Source organism: Lycium barbarum, chromosome 10 (assembly GCF_019175385.1).
Source record: "Lycium barbarum isolate Lr01 chromosome 10, ASM1917538v2, whole genome shotgun sequence".
In the NCBI taxonomy this organism is placed as follows: Eukaryota; Viridiplantae; Streptophyta; class Magnoliopsida; order Solanales; family Solanaceae; genus Lycium; species Lycium barbarum.
This window is the reverse complement of record NC_083346.1, coordinates 68,936,809-68,959,542: the sequence shown is the minus strand read 5'-3', so window position 1 is coordinate 68,959,542 and position 22,734 is coordinate 68,936,809. Positions and strand designations below refer to the sequence as shown.

At 36.2% G+C, this 22,734-nt stretch overlaps 2 protein-coding genes across 14 annotated transcripts; one reads left to right on the top strand and one right to left on the bottom strand.

The window, feature by feature from the left end:
• The first annotated feature begins 2,260 nt into the window (after positions 1–2,260).
• LOC132614580 (uncharacterized) lies at positions 2,261–10,154 on the top strand. Of its 12 annotated transcripts, none has more exons than XM_060329054.1 (6): positions 2,261–2,472; positions 4,093–4,191; positions 5,439–5,533; positions 8,517–8,738; positions 9,272–9,381; positions 9,776–10,154. In XM_060329054.1, exons 4-6 carry the CDS (start codon positions 8,580–8,582, stop codon positions 9,903–9,905), a joined length of 399 nt encoding a protein of 132 aa, XP_060185037.1. In that variant the 5' UTR covers positions 2,261–2,472; positions 4,093–4,191; positions 5,439–5,533; positions 8,517–8,579; the 3' UTR covers positions 9,906–10,154. The 12 variants fall into 12 exon arrangements, 8 of the variants coding, with proteins under 8 accessions (XP_060185037.1, XP_060185038.1, XP_060185039.1 ...); XM_060329055.1 differs by lacking the exon at positions 2,261–2,472 and adding an exon at positions 3,770–3,910; XM_060329056.1 differs by lacking the exon at positions 2,261–2,472 and adding an exon at positions 3,938–3,956.
• Positions 10,155–17,643: 7,489 nt separating this feature from the next.
• LOC132615287 (uncharacterized) lies at positions 17,644–21,038 on the bottom strand. Of its 2 annotated transcripts, none has more exons than XM_060329851.1 (2): positions 20,905–21,038; positions 17,644–18,367 (listed from the first exon to the last, which is right to left on the bottom strand). In XM_060329851.1, exon 2 carries the CDS (start codon positions 18,347–18,349, stop codon positions 17,918–17,920), a length of 432 nt encoding a protein of 143 aa, XP_060185834.1. In that variant the 5' UTR covers positions 18,350–18,367; positions 20,905–21,038; the 3' UTR covers positions 17,644–17,917. The 2 variants fall into 2 exon arrangements, with proteins under 2 accessions (XP_060185834.1, XP_060185833.1); XM_060329850.1 differs by having other exon boundaries at positions 20,781–20,919.
• Between the last annotated feature and the right edge of the window lie 1,696 nt (positions 21,039–22,734).

The window sequence follows — 22,734 nt, the reverse complement described above, 5'->3', positions numbered from 1 at the left end:
TATACACGCACATATATCAGGCGTTATACACGTACATATATATAGATGTATGACCTTCATTGATAGGCATGAGCATGCATATTATGCGCCCACAGTGGCATTATCAGTTATATAGATTCATGCAGATACACGCAGATACTAGTTCATACAAGTACATGCAGATAGTCATTTCAGCTTATGAGTTCAGATATTATTCATGATTCTTACATATACATGTTCTTATGTCTTTCATACTCAGTACATTATCCGTACTGACTCCCCGTTGCTCGGGGGGCTGCGTTCATGCCCGCAGGATCAGATAGACCGGCAGGTGGTCCAGTTTAGTAGGACTTCTATCCAGCAGTGGTCAGTGCGCTCCACTTGATCCGGAGCTGCAGTCAGTTTTGGTATGCTGCCCTTTTGAGATGTATATGTATATGGGTATGACAGGGCCCTGTCCCGTCCTTTCTACTGCTTTTATTCTAGTAGAGGTCTGTAGGCAGTTGTATGTATTAGTTAGATGATGTAGCCTTGTCGGCTTCTATTCTTTTGTGTACAGTATATGTAGCAGCCTAGCTGGCTTGCACTGTTCTTTCAGCATGTTTATGTATATACAGATTGTTCAAAGTTCATGATGTCACCTATTTATGAGATCAGTTTAAGTCATTTATGGGCCCTTGATGTTCAGTAATATTCACGACTCATCGGTTTGGGTCGTGACAGTTGATTACTAGCAGATTCAATTCAAGAACTTAGAATAAGTGATCTATACCCCTAATTGAATAATTAAAGACAATTATGGGTATAAGACTAATTACCTTCTTTAATTAATTGAGTAAGAACCGTAGATATCAAGCAAAACATTATCCTACCTTCTAGAATAACCGTTCCCACGTAACCAACAACTAAAGGTGTAAAGAAGACAAAACTCTCAAATTGTATTAATAATAATCTTATTAAATAAAACAAAATCCACCCCTATGTATAGGGGAAAATTCGTGCAACCCTCTGCCAATAAGTATGGAATTCGAATCCTACTTTTATGGAAATAATAAGTAGTAAAACCAAACTGGGAAACTGTAAACTAGGAAACCTTTAAATAGCAAAGCATGTAAAAGGAATATCACACTTCTTCAAAAAACTACCTAACAAAAAGTACAGAAGAAAAGTTCCAAATTTGCACCAAAACAAACGCCACTTTTGAGCATGTTTGGGCATGACTTTCAGCCTATTTTAGGCTTGATTTGCAGCCCCCTCTGGCTCCATGTGGGCTTGATTTCAGCCCCCTTTGGGTTGGGCCATTTGCACGATTGCCTTTATTCGGGGTAGTCTTTAATTTTTGCCCCTCAAATTGCTGATCTTTAATTTTTGGCCTTCGCATAAAATTATTAGGTTCCGGGTTCGAACCCCCGCTCAGTCAAAAAAATTTAAAAAAAAAATCGCAAGACAGAGTTTGACAGCAAACTCTACCTTAACTCTGCCTTATCAGACAGAGTTTCAAACTTTACCATAAGGCAGAGTTTACCTCAAAATCTACCTGATCAGGTAGAGTTTGAATGCAAACTCTCCTTATCAGGCAGAGTTTGACTGCAAACTCTACTTAAGGCAAAGTTTTGCCTTCAGGCATAAGGCAAACTTTACCTTAAGGAAAAGTTTTGCTACGTTAAGTTAAAGGTTTGCATTAAGGCAAAAAAAAAAATTTTTTTTTTTACTCAGCTTGAATTTTGCCTTAAGGCCTAACTTTTGTCCGAATAGGCCTAATTTTGCTACGAAACTCTGTCTTGCGAATTTATTTTTTATTGACTAAGCCGGGGTTCAAACCTCAAATGTCGGGGTATTAGGCGAAAGGCAAAAATTAAAGACCAGCAATTTGAGGGGCAAAAATTAAAGACCAGTGCCTTTGAAGGGCAATCCGCGCAAAAAAAATGCTTTGGGTTCCTTGTGGGCTCAATCCTCCTCCTCTTGGACTTGGACCATAAAATAATATGTAGCACTTATCCCACTCTTCGCCATAATTCTTCGGTTCATTCTTGGGCTCTTCTTCCACGATAAACATCTTCTTGATCTCTATAGCTTCCAACGTTTCTTCCAAATCCTTTAATGGAAGTATGCCACCATAGTGCTATCTGATGGTGTTCAAACCTTTGGGTGTGTTCTGATAGTGGTGTGAAGAATAGTTGTGAAATCAAGATACATATCGCGTAACAAATGGGCAATTTTTTGAATCATGAGTCGTGTCGTAAGATACAATAATAGTTAAGGAATGTTAAAAATAGTCAAGAAAACCTATAGAACCAATATGCTTGTGAATAATTGACCAGTGACCATTTCCTGTAAATAAATATCAAGAATTGATAGAAGTGCCATCTTAACAAGGTACTAAATATACACACTTACACATATAAACTGGAATATGGTGGACAGTGCGGATTGAAAGCAATTTGACATGCTTGGAGGACCTAGCCAGCTCCATTCAGAAGATCAAGCTAAACTGTATACTTCCGTTTTCTTTTTAGTGTAAATAGGAATTTGTCAATGATGCAGAATTCTCGTTAGATCTCATTGATATCCTACAAGGCCAGAAAGGGCCACACTTTCGGTTATAGCTCTATGAATATCCTTTTACAGCACAGGCTTAGTGCTGGATCAATAAAACTCTTAAAAACCCCTGGGATACACTTTGTATCCATCTTGAACATCAATATTAACCTCACCACCAGCTGGATCTGAGGACCTGATGTGATCTGACATTAGAACATTTGAATCACATGAATTTCACGTATTATATGTGAGTTGTAGATACGTATCACAATCTTAAGATATTCATGGGAATCACACAACGCATGGATACAATAATAAGCTACTTATTGCGGTACTTTGTTGAATCATATAGTAGGATGCGTATAATGTGTTAGATGCAGACTACTGCAGTGAGAAGGGAGAACTACTGTGGAGCAGCGTGCTGTGCAGATCGAACGAAACCTGGAATGGAAGTCTATGGATAAAGGGTTGAAGCGCAGGATGAAAAAGAAAGTGTAGTAACGAGGAATATTTCTTAGAGTATGAAGGGCTGGAGAGGATTGGAACAAGAAGAGTTCCTTTTGACTTGCTCTTAGGATAATCTGCACTGGAAAACATACTGCTACTTGATTAACTGTTTTGCCAAGTCATAGTGGTTTTACCGTTCTCCAAGATGATGGAAATCTTGCAAAGTTTGCTGGTCAACCCTCCATGTTTTCAAAAAGTCCGAGAACATTGATCGGTCAATCAATTTTATATTCATTTGATGTGAAAGAAAAGGCAAGAGTCCAAAAAATCTTCTAAATGGAATCGCTCCATAATTCCGTTCTCCATATTGATGGTTGTTCTACCATGTTCTGTTTTTGTCTTGAGAAAGAGGGGAAAAATTAATCTGGTTATTTTCTATGAATGACCATCGTTATATCTTTTTTACATTCAGGCAATCCTTTGAAACCTGGGCACACTAAGAGAGATAGAATTAGGAATGGAGATATCCAGGACAAGGTAGGAGTGGCCTCGGTTGAGGACAAGATGCAGAAAGCGTGGCTGAGATGATTTGGACATGTGAAGAGGAGAGACACAGATGCCTCAGTGGGAATGGACGGTTTCAAGAGATGTAGAGGTAGTCCGAAGAAGTATTGGCGAGAGGTGTGTTCCATCTTAATGAGGACATGACCTTAGATAGGATGTTATGGAGGACTCAGATTAGGGTAGAAGGCTAGTAGGTAGTCCCGCTTATCTTTTCGTACCAATAGTCACAGTTTTGCTCTATAGTTTTTGTCCTTTGATTTCTACTACTATTTGTTTCAGACTATACTGCTGTAAATTGTTTGTCCTTATCTGACCATTTTTTTGTCATGCTTTCTCTTGAGCCGAGAATCTTTCGGAAACAACCTCTCTACCTTCCAAGGTAGGGGTAAAGTCTGCATACGCTTTACGCCCCCAGATCCCATATTGTGAGATTTCACTGGATATGTTGTTGTTGTTGTTGCAATCTTAGGAAACCTTTTGGTTTTGCTTCACTAGACCTAATTATTTTCTGTACTTGAATAGACACAATATGGGTTGCTAACATCTTTCACTCTTATCCAGTTCTTATGCATAGAGGGTACTGTCGTACTGCTGCTTCTCCTCTTCTGCCAACCATTCAGGAGTTACGTGCTACAATCTGAGTGCTGCCTCCACAAGATTGTAAGTCTATTAGAACTGAATCTTGCTTCGGTGATGCTAAAGTGCTAATTGCTGGATAATGGAGCATAATTTTATTTATGCTGTTGCATAAGTTCGTTCTTTTTTGTCACAAAATTTACCTTCTTTTAATGGTCCAATAATTTTGATTGATATTCTTATCCAATTATTACCTAACTTCCTATTTTTGACACTTATATTGTGAAAGCATATAATCATATTATTAAAAGCCGGCTATCAATCTAGCTGAAGCACTTTGTAAACACCTTGCTCCTATGAACCTATATCAAACTCAATTTAAAAAAGGTACTCTGACATGTGGGGACTATTATTATAGTTTTCGAATTGGATAATATTTCATTACTAACACTGTAACACAGCTAGATGGTGTCAAAATATGTACGAATTAGTCATGTGGTAACATTTAATAGATCTGTCGTTCTGGGGTGGGATTTATCATAAAAATAGATCTGACTTTCTACTTTGGGATTTTCTTTTCTATAAGGAAATATTTTGACCATATTGGCACTAATTTTCCAGTCCCTATATTAATAGTTAGCCCTTAACATTGAAGATGCTAAATGTCCTGAAATATGCACTTGAATGAGAACTTTACCTGATTATGATAAGAATAAAAATTAACCATGAGGTCTCGGATTCAAATCCCAACAGAGACAAAAACACTAGGTGATTTCTTCCGGTCTGTCCTAGTCTTTGAGGATGGAGTTACCTGGTAGCTGTTGCTGGTGGGAGGTGACAGGTATCCGTGAAAAATAGTCGAGGTGTGCGCAAGCTGGCTCGGACGACACGATTATCAAAAAAAAAAAATTAGTGCAAATGTGCACTATCTTGGTGCCTCTGGATGGCGCCAATGGTAGACTTTTCCTAGACAGTTTCCTTTTTGTTGATTATGTTTGGGAAGAAGGTAGTTTTCTTTCATATATATTGCGAAAGCAACGGTCTTATTCAGTGAAATACCTTTGTAGATTTAGGATGCAGCTGGCCAGCAGTTTTATTGATGTATTCTGCCATCTTGTCTTTCACCTCATAACTTTTTCTCATTAGTAGAACTTATTTTTTGTATTCAAGGAGAAAAAGAAAAAGAAAAACTATGACTTGTTTAGAATATGCCATTTCTTTGATGAATAAAAGCTTAAATCTGTTCGATGTCACTGGTAGAACTTATTTTTTGTATTAAAGCTTGATCCATTGCTTTTATGATATCATTTTCCTTTGGAAATTTTTTGAAGGCTACATATCAACACTGAAAAATACTGTTCGGTCACGTGCCTGGGGGGCTGCAATTGGTTACAGCTACCAAGTTGAGCGGTGCCATGTTGTGGAGGTGCGCATCCTGTAGTCTTTCTAGTTTCTTGTCTAAACAGTTTACCTTCTCTATTATTGAATGCCTGTCCTTTAGGTTTTATGTGCAGATGATTGTATCAGTTGTCAGTGATGGACTTGCATATGCATCCTCCATTGCAACTTTTTTTTTGCTTTTGGTCTCTGATTTTATATGTCTAATTATCTCTTTTTGGGTATTTTCACCACTGAGAATTTTTGTGGTGTTTCTTTCCCTTCAGAAAGGAGGTGGAACCACTGACCTTGAACCTTGTCTTTCATATTCCTTAACTTCGGAGCCCACTCTAGCTCCTGTGGCTGTGGAGCGCACGATGACCACCAGAGCTGCAGCTTCGATAATGCCCTACTTAGTTCAATTCTATTCTGCATTAGACATTCACAAAATTTCTAAAAACTGATGCAAATTCTTTCCTCCCTCTCCCCCTCTAGTGCCTCAAAACTCTTCAAATTAATGCTGCTTTGGGTTCGATCTACTAGGAAGTAGTCCTCCTTATTTGACCACTTTTTTTTAACACTAAATTTTTCTTTTCTACCTGGGGGGAGGTGATTAGACAGGACATGACACATCTTTAGCTTACTAAGGACATAACTTGAGATATGAAGGTTTGGGGTCGACGATAAAGGTATAAGGGTAGTTGGTAGCCGAGCATTGTCTTACTTTATGAGGGAGAGACAGGGGGTCAATCTCCTCTTCTCATCTTTTCCTTATTTAGTAGTATTAGTTAGTATTTTGCGTAGTATCTCATTCTTCAAATTTTCACTACTACCTGTTGCTTCATTTGCTCGGTTTATCTTGCTATTTTGCTGCCGTATTTTCCTTTATATCATGCTATAGTTACACTTCTGTTAAGCCGAGGCTCTATCGAAAATAGTATCTCTACCCCACAAAGGTATGGGTAAAGTCTGGGTACATCCTACCCTTCCCAGACCCCACTTGTGGGTTGTTGTTGTTGTAAACTTTTGTTTTCTATATATAGCATATCTAGTGGTGATTATTGCTGAATTATGCCTTTTCCACAAGCGCTTTTCATAGACCTTTCTCAATGGAACATGTGGTGGGTTACTAGGATCTAGTGAAGACAGTCCATACAAACAAATGAAAAAGGAGAAAATTTGCACTAAATAAAATGCTACAAGCCTACAATTAGGTGAACAAGCTTCTACCTCAACTTATAGGGAGAAAGTATTAGCAAAATGCTAATAATAAAACCTGAAAATTTCCATCATATATCCCTTGGAAATCTAGTAGATTCCTTCTTCATCATTTTGTGTGAATGGCATGGAATCTCGGAACTGAAATTGAAAAATAAGTCATCTTCAAATGTCCTATATAATCTTCTTGAAGTCAGTAATATGTGATTCGTATTTAGAAGATTTGACGGGAATGGTAATAGAGAACTCATTACGCTTGCTGCATGCATGCATAAAAATAATTTTAGAGAAAGTAATTCTCCTCCCTCTCTTATTTTGTGCTTGCCCTGATTAAAATACCTACCCGCAATGGATCTGATGGTGTATCTTCTTTACAGTTGTCAATCTTGTGCTTGTATCTTTTTGTTAAGCTACCTCACTTTAATAACTGCAACACTTGGAATTAGCTTTTTGTTTTTAAATTGATGTTATGGTGCTTTTATTTTCCAATCTACTGAATCTTAACTTGTTGGTTCTCTTTCTCGTGGAATGCATTATGACAACAGCGATTTGTATGTGAAGTAATAATTCAGTTCAACCTTTGCAACGAGCCTTGGTATGTTATTTTATATTTCTTGGAGAGTTTAGTTCTCGACTAAAATCTGTTTCTTACTGTTTTTATCGAATTTGGCACAAAATTGTTGGACAATGGTACTTTCAACTTATTGTCGCTGTCTGGGAAGACTTTAGTTTTCACTATGATGTTTCTTAACCTAGACGCTCCAAAAGTTCTCTTCAATTTGTTCCATGATATTTAAGCAGATTCAGGAAGGGTTTGCCTGCAATCTTCATCCTTATTCTGAATTCCCACTGCTCTTCCTAAAATTGTTGAATAGAGTGTAGGACTAGAAGTGTTATTTTGAAGCAGTAACGATGACATGTTGAAGTATCATTCAGTCTTCTTAAGCTGGATATGCACATGGTTTTGATCTGTTCTCGGTACCTAAGGACTTTTCTAATACTAAGGCCTTGGTATTAACGCTAGAATTTTACTTGGATCGCTGTTTCCTTGTGTTGGTAGATCTAAATTCAGTTACGAAGTCATTGATTGATCTATATTTTCAAAGGAAGTAGGAGAAGTAAGAGAATAATCTTTTCCTATGCCCGAAGCTCTTACCTTAACTTTTGTGGGTTTTAAGGTTCACATTTACTTACTGTTGAACGTTCCTTACCGGGATGAAATACAGCATCAGTGTTGTTGCTGACAAGGGTCTGACAAAGCCGCTTTTCACATCTTCGCGTCTGAAGAAGGGAGAAGTTTTGTATCTGGAGACCCGTTCTCGGAGGTACAAACTGAGCCTTTTTTGTTTGGTGCGATCTCAAGCTAAGCTATAAATTGCCTGTGAAGAGTTGTTTGGATGCTCACTCTTTGTCTTTCACTATAAATTATGGCATACTGATGCATTTGATGACTCATTTTTGCGGAAAAATAGAGCTGAGACGAAAGTGCTCCTGAATTTCTCTGTGCTTTTGCGGCCAGGGGCCCGAGAAGATAAAAATAAGGACCAAGGAAAAAGGGGCAGATGTGACTCGGAGATATTCTCTTTCTTTCTTTCTTCTACTTTTGCTTCTTTGGTTTGAGTGTAGATCGGGGGAGCCAAATTGAATCTTTTGATGAGCCTAGTAGTTAATTGATTTATGTTCGTATTCTTTGAGAGATTTTGATGACCTTAGCTAACTATGCTGCCAAGTCTTAGATGACCTTACGTCCATTTTTTACATTTTGTTCGTAAGCTCCATTTTCCTTTACCGACTGACTGGTTAATTAATTCAAGGTATGAGCTTTTTTTAATGGAGAAAAATTGGTAAAGGCTACTTCAGCATCACAGACGCCTGAGATGGATGGTGACAAACCTCATGTGGCAAATGGGGGAAAAAATGTGGTGGATAGTGAAAGTATCATCGTTGACGTGTTTAAGTGGTCCTGCTGTAAAAGGCCTTTACCCCAGGAGCTAATGCTATCAATTGGGATTCCTTTGCCCCTTCAACATGTCGAGGTATTTATCCTTGTTATCTTTCCAATTTCCATGCAGTAATGTATTAGGTAAGAGTCATGTAGTAGTGGATCAAAGTTCCAGTAGGTTATGTGCACTGGTTTACTATGACTTTTAAGTTGTGTAGCGCAAATTTCAAAAATAAGATATATCCCTTTTTTTGTTATAAACCTTTTGTATTCTTCCCAATGTTTTCCTTCACCGCTTGTATAAACACTATTGAAATGTTCCTGATCTTACTATCCTTTGCATTCATAACATTTGAGAGTCAAAACTTCCTCAAATTACACCCAAGTTTCAACACTCTTTGAGGGACTGATTTGGAAGAACTTGTCTAATAGAGAATATGAGGGTTAAGATAATTTTCCATGAAGCTGCTATTCAGGTGTCATTTGTGCTTGCTCTAAGACAGCATGACTAGATGGTTCTTTTCCTAAATATTTATTTTCCTAGGTTTCTGCCTATATATACTAATGTAGATAACACATTGAGACGAGAAGAATATGTGCATAACTCTTTTTATTTTTATTTGTAAGCGTGGTGCCTGGGCCAGCTTACGCGCACCTCGACTAATTCCACGGATACCTGCTACCTTCCACCAGCAACAAGTACCACGTAACTCTGTCCACCAAGGCTTGGATAGATGGTAAGACACCTAGTGTTTTTGCCTCCGCTGAGATTTGAACATGAAATCTCATGGTTCTTAATCCACTTCATTGATCACGAGGTCACACCTTTGGGTGCAATATGCACATAACTCACGAGTTACATTTATCAATTTTTCTGCTTGTTTTGTGGGAGGGAGGGGGGGGTGGCGCTCTGGTCTCTTGAGCTCTCCAAATGGTAAGAGGCAGTGTCTTCAAAAGCAATAAGCGCAGGAAACATTAGAGTGCTTTGAAATGGACAATGAAGAGATATACTGTGAAAAGCTGCATTGACTTTCTCCCAATTTCAGTATACATCCCCTAATGTAAAAGTCCGCCTTCTGCACTGCGCACCTGCTTTTTTCTGATTATTTCTGATCTTACGTTATTTGGCAGGTTCTGCAGGACAATCTGGAATGGGAGGACATCCAATGGTCGAAAACTGGTGTCTGGATTGCTGGAAAAGAATATGTTCTTGCTAGGGCACATTTTCTTTCCCCAAATTAGTTTGTTAGAAATGTGCTAACTTGATAATAAACATCAGTCAAGTAACGCACTGCTGAATGGAAACTGATTATAGGCAAACAACATTAATCTGTTTCCAAGTTTCACTTTCTTGTTGTGGTGTGTATTTTACATGTTAAGTGTCTACCTATGAGGAAGTAATGCAGAATTAGTGGAAAAAGAATGAGAAACAACAGTTGTTACTCTTCTTAGCCACTTAAGAATCTATTTCTAATGATTCACGAATTTGATAATGTTTAGTTCTCCCAAATTGATTAATCAATTTGCTCCTTGTTTGGATTCAAGGATAAAGAGGACCAAAGACAAATTGTGAATCTTAATTCACTTGGAAAGCAATAATTGAAATTTTCAGAATTTCTTTAACACTTTCATTCCATCCATCACTCACTGCCTTAGTATTCCAACGCCTCATACCATCTTCAGCAGTAGACACTAATAAAGCAAACCCACAAATGGTTAAGTTATCCCTTGCATATGTGGCATAAGGATTTGGTGAATTTCTATCAGTACTTTTGTTTTATTAATTTATTAATTTTATCAAAAATTAAATATTGGACTTTGTTGGTAGCAATTGCATAACGTTTATCTCAGTTAAAGGCCTTTTTTTTGGGGGAAGAAACAAGAAGAGAAGTAATGAATGGTCTCTTATTATCTTTGGAGATGAAATCATGGTGTTATGTCCGTTAAAAACTAAAGGTTTATTTGGAGTAGGATCAAAAGTCCATCAATTTGGCAAACAATATGGACTATTAGTGCTCCATGTCAAAAAAATAGGAATAATTTTGAGTTTAAGCTCAAAGTAAAGTCATTTTTTTTATCAACTTTTCCTTGTTATTACAAAACCCGGGTTTTATCATGCATTTTTCATTGGGCAATTCGCAGAATTGCCCTTCTTTTGGGGTGGTCTTTAAATTTTGCCCCTCATATTTGAAATCTTTAAATTTTGTCCTTGGGCTAAACCCCATGGGTTCCAGGTTCGAACCCCCACACAGTCAAAATTTTTTTAAAAAAATCGCAAGGCAGAGTTTAAATTTCGCTATGCCCCCATCGGCATACACTTGTGAAGGAATTACCAAAGTTATGCCGGACCTGGCATACTTATGCCTTATGGGCAGACTTGGCATAAGTATGTCGGGTCCGGCATAACTTTGGTAATTCCTCACAAGTTTATGCCGGGTCCGGCATAAAAGTTTGCCCATTAAAAGTATGCCCCCACCGGCATAAACTTGTTAAGGAATTACCAAACTTATGCCGGACCTGGCATACTTATGCCTTATGGGCAGACTTGGCATAAGTATGCCGGGTCCGGCATAACTTTGATAACTCCTTCACAAGTTTATGCCGGTGGGGGTATACTTTTAATGGACAAACTTTTATAGGCCACATAAGGCGGAATTTTTCCTTAAGGCATAACTAAAAGTTTGCCTTATAAGGCAAAGTCTATACCTTAAGAAAAAGTTCTGTCTTATGGGGCATACTTTTAGTTATGCCTTAATTAAAAGTCTGCCCCATAAGGCATTGTTCCTTAAGGAAAAGTTTTTCCCCATAAGGCATAACTAAACTATGCCTTGAGGAAAAGTTATGCCCCCTCCGGCATAACTTTAGTTTTTCCTTAAGGACTTTATGCCGGATCCGGCATACACTCCCCCCAGCCCAGTCTTGCGAAATTATTTTTTATTTTATGCCTGAGCGGGGGTTCGAACCCAGAACCTCAGGTATCCAAGCGAAGGGCAAAATTTAAAGACCACAAATATGAGGGGCAAAATTTAAAGACCACCCCAAAAGAAGGGCAATCCGTGCAAAAAAAATGTTTTTCATTAACCCTATTATGTTCATTGCCCACCAATGCTGCAGAAAATTGCCATCTATGAGAGAGAAGGATCGAAATAGTCCCTTATGTTTGGTTCTAAACTTATTATAATCCTTTACATATATTCCTAGGGGTGGGCATTCGGTTTTTTCAAAGTTCGATTCGGTATTTCGGTTTCAATTTTTTTAAAGTGGAAACCGAACACCGCACCGAATTAGTTCGGTTCGGTACGGTGTTTTGAAGTTTGGTTCGGTTCGGCTTCGGTTTTCTAATTCGGTTTTTTGGCATTGGTTAAGCAATAGTCACCCGTTATTAAATGATTCATGATCAACAGCAGCAGCCAGCAGCCAGCAGCACCAGCCACTGCCAGTATCAGCCACTGCCACTGCCAGCAGCCAGCACCAGCCACTGCCAGCAGCAACCAGTAGTAGCCGCAGCAGCAGCCACCAATCTAGGAGTGATCAATTCCTCCATTATTATTCTATGAAGGTCAAAATGATAAAATCGTTAAATCACAACAGCACATAAGCATACTGTACAAATTACTGAAAACAGATTCAGTAATTTTACTGTTAGCAAGTGAAGTCAAAGCATATACAGATGCTTGAATCGACAAGTAAGGAAGGTAGAAGCCTTCTAAGCAATCACAATGCAATTTGTCATTTACAGATATATTCATTTTTAGACGAACTGATGAAACATATTTCCTTGATAATTGCGAACCCGATTTCCTAAATTCAGTCCAGTCACCAATAATTATATTCCTTTAAATGATCAATACCCAAACAAACTACTGAAGAGCTCCAAACAATCATTTCTTAGCAAGGAAATGTTAAAGTTTTCCATCCCAAAGGTTGTAAGCAGTAGGCAGTAGCCCGCAACCAGTAGCTGCGGCAGCAGCCCGCAACCAGCAGCTGCAACAGCAGCAGCAGCCGCCAGCCAGTCCAGAAATAAAATCAGTACCTTAACACTTAACAGAGGAAACCAGTAACAACATGCAGCAAAACAACGCACACAGTAAAAACGAGCAACACAAATAACATAAGTTTAAAACAAGTAGCATCCAAACAACACAAATTTCTTAAAATCTAGCTCCAAATACAAAACATTAGCTGTCACGAACTAAGTCTTAAATCCATCGTCTTAACACAATACTAGCAATCACAATTTGGTCCGAAATTCACCAAATTCAAAACATAAGCTTAAATTTGAAGGCGAATTTGCCTCTCTTGTTGACGCTCAAGACATTTCTCAATATGCTTCAACAAGGAACTTGTGCCAGTCACTTTTGGATTATATTTAAGTATCATACCGCATATCAAACACCTTACTTTACGCCTTTCTTCATTGTCTTGAACTATCGCAAAGTATTCCCAAACATGTGAACGAGCTTTAGGAGGCATGGTTGAACTTGAACATGATAAGAAGTAAGATAAAACCAAAAGTTAGAATATAACTTTCAGGATAAAAGAACAAAACTACAAAATAAAATATTGAACTTACCACTAGTAGCAAAAAATAGCAAATTGCAATCAAACATTAACAATGCAAGGATCTCTTCCACTATTTGCCATCTCTAAAGATAATTTAATCAAATGTGTCATACAACATAAATAAGAATATGATTTTTGCACTAAAACACACAAAAATATATAAAACCTTACCAAGTTCAAGTTTCTCAAGATACTCCAAACTTTCTTCCACACTAACGGGTTTAGTCTCCTCTCTAAGCCAATCTTGAGAACAAATAAGATATTGCACATATTTAGGAGTTAATGAACTTCTAAATGGATCAAGAATAAGCCCACCAGTACTAAATGCACATTCCGATGCCACACTAGAAACCGGAATAGCCAATACATCACGAGCCAACTCTGAAAGAACGGGAAATCTAGGAGCATTTACTTTCCACCAATCTAAGATCGAAAACTCAACACGTTCATCTTCAAGTTCTTGATCTTCACTAATGTATCTATCCAACTCCGATTTAGCACTCGCACACCCAGAATCTTCTTTTTGTTTCTTCAAGTGAAGCTTAGCTCTCAAAGCTTTTTTTTCTTCAAAGAGGTGTCAGAATTAGAAGATACATCAGATGAGCATTGAGATGAAGAAGATGTAGATGGAGATGATTTATGATGAAATTCTCTTGAATAATTTTTTAGATACTCTCCAAACAAAGATTTCATATAATCATACACTCCTTCGCTTACTTTCTTTCCTACTTCCTCGCCAAATAGCTCTTCAAGCCCAAAGTTAACATACACAAATTTATTACGAGGATCCAACACGGAAGCAATAAAAATCATTTTGTTCATCTTTTCGGGATCCCCCCAATACTTTTTGAACTTTTGTCTCATTCGCTCAGCCATTATACATAAACTAACATCTTCACTTTCTAAACACACTTTCAAATGCACATCAAGATCACATATATCCTCAAAATGAACATTAAAAGTAACGTAATGTGAACCTGAAACCTTTACGGTGAGCTCATGAAATCTTTCAAGAAACTTTACCACATTCCTTACATTCGCCCAATCATCACATGCGACAGGACCTGCAACACTTCCATCTTCACAAACATGAGTAGCAAGATAAGTTTTAAAATTCTCATCAAAAAAATCAAACCTATCAAAGGCCTTCTCAAAGTGTTGTGCTGTATCCACCATTAAGTAGGTGGAATTCCACCTAGTAGGCACATCTAGCTCTAATGATTTAGAACATTCCACCTTTTGAACTTCACAACATTTCTTAAAGTGAGCTCCTCTTGCCGAAGATGATCTAACATACCTTACCATTTGCCTAACACGTTTGACAGAAGCATCAATTTCCTTCAAACCTTCTTGCACAATTAGATTAAGTATGTGAGCCATACATCTCACATGAAGATGCTTACCATCCATTATATTAGTTTCCCAATTATTTAACTGTTTAGACAATTCTCTAACTGTAACATCGTTGGAAGAAACATTATCAACAGTAACAGTAAAAATTTGATCCAAGTTCCAATAAAGCAAACAAGTGTCAATAGCCTCTGCCATATGCTCACCCTTATGACTAGTGATAGAGCAAAAATTCAATATTTTTTTATGCAAAACCCAATCTCTATCAATATAGTGAGCAGTCAATCACATATAATTAATTCTTTGCAACGATGTCCATGTGTCAGTGGTAAGGCAAATTTTTGCTTTTGCTTCTCTAAAAGACTTCTTCAAATCTAGTCTCAATTCATCGTAACGTCCATAACAATCCCTTGTTACTGTTCTACGGGAAGGAACTTGAAATAAAGGTTGGGCTACTTGCATAAACTTCTTGAAGCCTTCCTTTTCTACAAAGCTAAATGGTAGTTCATCTATAATTATCATCTCAACTAAAGCCCTCCTAATTAATTGTTGATCAAATTCCCAACGCGGCTCATGCTCATCCGTAGATGCAAAATTTATCTTTTTCTGAGTGCTAGTTTCACTCTTGGCTTTATATGGTAGGCACCTCAAAGTTATATATTTTCTCAATCCCGTTGTTCCATTTACAGATGTATTAGCTGCATAAAGATTTTTACAATGTCTACACTTTGCTTTAACAATATCATTTACAATGACCTTATCATAGTGCTCCCAAACATCTGATCTAGATTTTATATTCTTTCTTTTCTTTGTTACCTGGGGCTCAGTGTTAAGTGAGTTGTCATTGCTATTATCTGTATTAGGTACGGTATCAGTTGAACCAGCCAAACTTAATCTAGTTTCATCCGCCATCTATAAAAAATTAAAAAGAGAAACTATAAGATAAAAGCTCTATAACAGTAGAGCAGCAAATATGCAAGAAATTATCCTAAGTCCTAACCCACTAATAATTTAAGAAATTTTAACAAATCTGAAAAAATACCACAGCAAAATACCACAACAAAACTGAAAAAATAACATAGCATTTTTACAAACTTAGATATTGACATACCCATTTCTCTATGATATATTGAGGGAATTTATTGAGATTACAAACTTGGGGAAATTGTCACTACCATCTTGTACAAGTTAAAACTTGGGGGAATTGAAATTTCGTCTGAATAAGAAATTAAGAATGTAAAGACACTGGTTTGTGGGAGCCTAAAAATGAGAAATTATAAGAAGGAAATAAAATTACCTTAAGTTTGTGGGAACCGAAATGCTGCCACGCTGGTTCACTGGTTGATTGTGGAAGAGCTGAAGCAGTCAAGCAGTTGTGGAAGAAAAGGAAATGGCGTGAAGCAGTCAGCAGTAGTGAAGAGGATTGAGGAAATGACGCAGTGAAGTGAAGCATTGAAGGTCTGAAGCAGTGGACTACTGGACTAGGGTTGAATCGTTGATTACTTGATTTACTGGATAATGAATTTGGGCTTGGATAGTTGGATATCTGTTGTGAACTTGTGATTTATGGAAGTAATTATGATATTGATAATAATATATATTGGTTAAAAAAATATTATATTAAATTTTCGGTTAAACCGAAAAACCGGAAATCCGAAACCGAACACCGAACAGAACACCGAATTTGCTATTTTAAAAAACCGGAACCGAACCGAAAAACCGAAAACCGAAAATCGAAAAATCAAATTCATTCGGTTCGGTTCGGTTCGATTTTTTAGTTTTCGGTATTTATGTTCACCCCTATATATTCCATTAAGCATTAATAGTCCCTTACGTTCGTAAACAGATAAAACCCAACCACAAATGGTTAAGTTATTCCTTGCATATGTGGCATAAGGATTTGGTGAATTTCTATCAGTAATTTTGTTTTATTAATTTTATCAAAAATTAAATATTGGACTTTGTTGGTAGCATTGCATAATGTTTATCTCAGTTAAAGGCCCCCTTTTTTTTTTTTTTTGGGAAGAAGAAACAAGAGGAGAAGTAATGAATGAGGAGAAGTAATGAATGGTCTCTTATTATCTTTGGAGATGAAATCATGGTGTTCTCTCCGTTAAAAACTAAAGGTTTATTTGGAGTAGGATCACAAATCCATCAATTTGGCAAACAATATGGACTATTAGTGCTCCATGTCAAAAAAAATAGGAATAATTTTGAGTTTAAGCTCAAAGTAAAGTCATTTTTTTATCAAATTTTCCTTGTTATACAAAACCCGGGTTTTATCATGCATTTTTCATTAACCCTGTTATGTTCATTGTCCACCAATGCTACAGAAAATTGCCATCTGTGAGAGAGAAAGATCGAAATAGTCCCTTATGTTTGGTTCTAAACTTATTATAATCCTTTACATAAATTCCATTGAGCATTAATAGTTCCTTATGTTCGTAAACAGATAAAACCCAACCACAACATGTCCTTATTTGAGATGTTTTGAAGTTCTATTTTCTCTCTTTGTGTGTGTAATGACCACTTTTATCCACAGTTCAGAACAAAGAGATTAAGCAAATTACATGTTTCCTTGTTTCTTCAAAGGTTACAAAAACCCTTTAGTATTTCCCTGAGAAATTTACAACTTATATTAGATACATACAAGTAAAAGAAAAGCCTAGCTACAATGTTTATGCTGGCACATGGCTATCTCATGCCACTTTTCATAGAATACTTTACATTTATCTGTGTTCCCAGCACACTAAATCTCATTTCAAACAAAGCTTTTTATGGTCTCAATTACCTTAAAGATTATGGAGTTCCTGGGTTCCAGCTCTTCCTCCTTATTATGTCATACTAAATCGTGTTCTTCTAGGCATTTCAGTTAAGAACTTAAGATGCAGAAGCGCTCAATTTATGGATAAATGGCGCAAATGATTTTCTAAACAAAAAAAAGGAAAAAGAAATTAAAGATGGGAATAAGTCGCGTGCAACACACTTCCGTTACAGACAGCTGCAAACAACTCCACTTCATCTACTTATACATCAAAATCATCCATGCTTGATGGAAAAATCTACGGTATTGATTTTCTCAAGTATTAATAGAAGGTCCTAAATGATGTCACATTTCACCAACTGAAATATTCGGATCAAGTTTAAAGCTTGCAAGCAGCCTTGCACAACCAAACAAGTCAAAATCAACAGCCGGCAACAATTTACGAATTAAACTAAGCATCCAGCCACTCCCAGTAATATATAAATGTCAAAAACTAATAGTAATATACAGTAAAAGTCCTAGCAAGCCCACCCCCCCCCCCCCTCCCAACCCCCACCCCCGTATGAAAGTCGAGAATTGTAACAGGATTCTTAATTTCATCCGTTAGCTGCATTTGGTGAAGTGTTAAACTTACACTGCAACCATGTCAAGCGCCTCTCACTCTTAAGAGAGATAAAAGTTTCTCTGGCATTTGGATTCTCAAATAAATCCAATGCAAAAAAGTAGATACTCTGATCAACACCTTGCATTTCATCTAATACTTTTATGCATTTACTTATAGCAAAGCGCTCCTCATTCCTCATAATGGCAGCTGCTCTCATCTTCGAAGCAGCTGCGATTTCCAGCATTGCATCAACTATAGCATCACCAGTCGCCTTGCGACTTCTCTTGCGACGACCCCCAGAATTTGGTGTTACAGTTTGATGCTTACTGTGTCCATCTAACATGTTTAAGTCCTCCCCTGAGCCTGAAGAAGCATCCTCATCCACCAAAGCAGGATCAGCAGACATGCTGAAATGTCTTTGCATTACCAGGCACAGTACTTCCTACAGTAATAAAAAGCAAGCCCATGATCACAAATTTGTAATTTGATTGAAGACAAATTAATCGCACCTGCAACTAAGAAAAGAAAACATTGGAGTTTATTCTAGCTGCAGGTTCGAATCAAGAGACAGAAAGACATCCATTAGTACAAACATCAAATACAAAAAACTGCATGTGTGCAACAACACTTCCAAACTTTTTGCTTCGCAATATAAACTTGTCGAACGTTGACTCCTGGTTTTTGTACTCCATACTACTTGTCCTTTATGCATTCTTGAGAAGTCCAGATCTTATGCATTCTTGAGAAGTCCAGACTTGCATATTGACATTGTTACTACTCCCTCCGTTTCAATTTATGTGAACCTATTTTCTTTTTAGTCTGTTTAAAAAAGAATGACCCCTTTCCAAATTTGGATATAATTTAGTAGCAACTTCCATTTCTCTTAGCGAGAACCCTTTATAGCCCAATATCATGGTGTGTTTAAGATCACAAATTTCAAAAGTTTTATAGCCACACTTGGCATGTTTCAGACCACAAGTTTCAAAAGTCTTAATTTATGTGTAATAGGCAAACTCCAATCCCACTACAAATTAGTTGCCACATCCAAATCCCACTTACAATTTTTCTCTTTCTGATATGGGTTCCACAGCACCGGAGTTTCCAATGCCCTATTCTACAGCTCCATCAGGTCCTAGAATTCATTTCCGACAGTTTCATATCCAAGTTCTTCAATTTGAAACAACTCCACTCAAACTCCATTACACCCGTACCTTCCTCGCACCCTCATGACTAGTGCTAGCAAATAGCTGGGTTGGGTTTGAACAGGTTGAGAAAAATAGGTTCAAGCCCGAACCCGCCCACATTTAATACGGGTTGAGTGATGGGTTACATGGGTAAACCTATATTTTGTAAAGATATTTAGCTTCAGTATCTAATAGCAAATTTTGTGATTGATCTTTTTTTTCAAAAAATAATTCTGCATTTACCAATTACTAATACAAAGACCAAAACCAACTAATCATACTGGAAAGTTTCAAAACATCTCTATTTGCCCCAATACAAGTCCAATTGTTTTCCCGGCTCGAAAGAAACAACAGAATTATTGAAGGCAAAAAGAGAAACATACACAACCATTAGAGAAGTATTTTTTTGTTAGCTTTTTTGTGCTATCTGGTTATTGTACATGATGTAGACGGAATGTTAGACACAATAAAGGGATTGCACAACCTGTAGTTACTCCTGTTGCACTAGCTTAGTGATACATTTATAAAAAAAATTAATTACTTTAAAAAAAGAAAAAGTCCAATTGTTTTTCATGCTTATTAAGCAAAACATATTTTATATCGTTGAAACTATTACTTCAGTAAGGGTCTAAATCCCAAAATAACAACTTAAACATCAAGGCGAGATACATCAAGATTGTCTCGAGCATTCATACTTAAGCTCATTTTTTAGACATTCTTTTTCTGGTGTATATCCTTCAAAATATCTGACTTAGCTGTATTTCTTGATATGATCTTCACAGTATGATTTAAATACCAATGGATGTCCCTATTTCCTTTATGTTGTACAAAACTACAAGGATAATTATGCTCAAGTATGGTATGGACAATTTCTGACAGTATATAGCTTGATCAATTGATGGTCATTTGTGTTATTCGGATCAGGAGTATGAGTTTCCAAGAATATGAAGTTCCAGGCTTACAGTCTGCCATATAAATTTTACCACAAATCTTGCATTCGGCTCTTAGGGTGTGTTTGGTACGGAGGAAAATGTTTTTCATGGAAAACAAGTGGTTTCTCACTTATTTTCTTGTGTTTGGTAAGTAAGCAAGAAAATATCATCTTAAAACATTTATGTGTAATCTAACAAAACACTATGGGGGTGGAATGGTCAAGCAGTGGCGGCTGGGTGGGTCGGGAGGAGACAATGATTTTGGAATGTCACTTATGGAACTTGTCATTTTCCTTATTTTTTAAAGAACTTGTTTTCCTAAGAAAAATATTTTGAGCAACCAAACATGGAAAATTGAAAAAAAGGTTTTCCTCCGCACCGAACACGTCCTTAAAGTATCCCAAACAACGGAAGTTTACCTTTACTCGCTCAGAACTTATATGACAAGAATCCATAGACATGTCTACCTAAACCAATAATCATAGTAATAAAAAAGAAGTAATTTTATGTATCTGTATATAATGAACATATAAAGTTAGCTAATGTTGACATGTAGGTTGTCCAATTCCTTGACACCAAAAGCCGAACAGGTAAAAAATAAAGACGCATACATGAAATTATCAAACCAAGGAAGGAAATAGAATGAATAAATTAAGAGCCAGGAACAAATCAACAAATCCCCCATTCCCTCAAAAAGAAAAAAAGAAAAAAAAAAGAAGAACAGGAAAAAGATTAGTACCAGAAGCAGGTTGAGAAGCTAATATTAACTTAGTCTCTTCTTCGACGTTGTGCGATAATCAGGGAGGGGGAAAGGGGTGGGGGCGGTGAGTGAGGTGAGAAGAGAGGGAGAGAGAGATGCTAACCTGCCAAGAAAGATGTAAAGCCTAAACCTGTAAATTGTAATTGGTTATGACTTACTAATACCTAAATCCTCTTCTTAAACTATTCAGCCTTACCAACTTTTACATTTAAACTAGTGAAGTAGCCTGTGCTTAATATATAGACGATATAACGGATACCATTATAAATTTCTTATGTAGATACATATGGTAATTAATTTTATATTAAATAAAAAAATTATAATATCTTTTATTAAAAATTAGACATAGATGAACTGAGTTTTCCATTAGCAGATGTTTTATAAATGAAAAAGTATATATATATATAAATTTTATAGATATTCGTTTTTGAAAACTATTTTTCACTTCAAATCTAGATCAAATTTCAACGTTTTAATGTTAATTTAATTAGACATAGATGAACTGAGTTTTCCAATAGCAGATGTTTTATAAATGAAAAAGTATACATATATATAAATTTTAAAGATATTTGTATTTGAAAACTATTTTTGACTTCAAATCTAGAACAAATTTTAACGTTTTAATGTTAATTTATTTTTAACACTTACTTTTACATTTTTGTCTATTTTTATTCTAAATTAATGATAACAAAAATAAAAGAAGAATGAATGGAAAAAATAAAATCAAAACTGAATAAATATAATCCGAAATTCACAGAGTTAAATCGTAGGAATCTCGTCTATATTTAGTCATGTCCGTTTTCCTTTTATTTTTCTCTCTCTGATTTTTATTTTCTTTTTTGATTCCCTACTTGCTCATTTTCCACAAAAATGTCAAATTTGTTTATGCGCAAGTGGAACAGAGCAGTGTAAATTAAATATGTAATTACAACCTTGGGATACTCTTCATGTCTTGTACAATAGTAGTTTATAACAATTTTGAGAAAACAAGTGTTTAATTGGATTAGTTTCTGAAATAAAATTGAAAGTTTAAGGTTTTTTTCTATTTCAAATAGATTTTGGAGAAGAGAAAATCATAAATTACCACTATTTTATGAACCAACACTTAAACCAAAAATATGATTAAAACACGTCATCTATAATAGAATAACTAAATTATTTCTGCAACATATACATACTATCAAATTAAAAGATATAATTATGAATAAATAATTTTAGTTTTTCAAATTCTGCCTGAGTGATTTGGAAAAAGGATAACTGCTAAAAGTTAAGCTATATAACATAATGAATGAAATAAACAGATTTTACTGCTTTCCATTTCTACAACTCCACCTTATCTTCCTTCTTCCATTATTTTCTTCGTTGGTCAATTAATTCTTATCTTTGGATATATAAATAATAATTAAGAAAAGAAAAGATAGGAAACCAAATATCTTAGAGATAATCTCCCTCTTCAATGTTCCTTTTGAACATAAAATAACCGCGAATTCACATGAAGACGAAAAAGAATACAATAAAGTATGGAATTGCATTTGTAACTTTTTGCGATTATAACATTAGATCAAGGACCTCAAGAATTGCCTTGTCTCTTCCGTCTTTCAACAGTATTTTACTTCTGCTTGAATCATCGAAAACTCAAGGAAGCTCCTTTAAGGTCTTCATCCTAAAAGCGGACAAAATAGGAAAAAAAAAAAAGATCTTATACATTTTATTAATTTCGATAAAGGGTAAAAGAAACCGAAGCATTGAATCATAGTTCCTAGACTTTTGTCAGAGCAGGAAAAGGAAAAAAATACAACAATCTAAAATTCGCAATAGTACAAGAATTAAACAGAAAGATTTATGATAAAAACAAATCATACTACTAATGTTAGAAACAAAACAACAATGTAGGAACCACCAGAAAATAAATAATATTACTCCCTCAAATCGT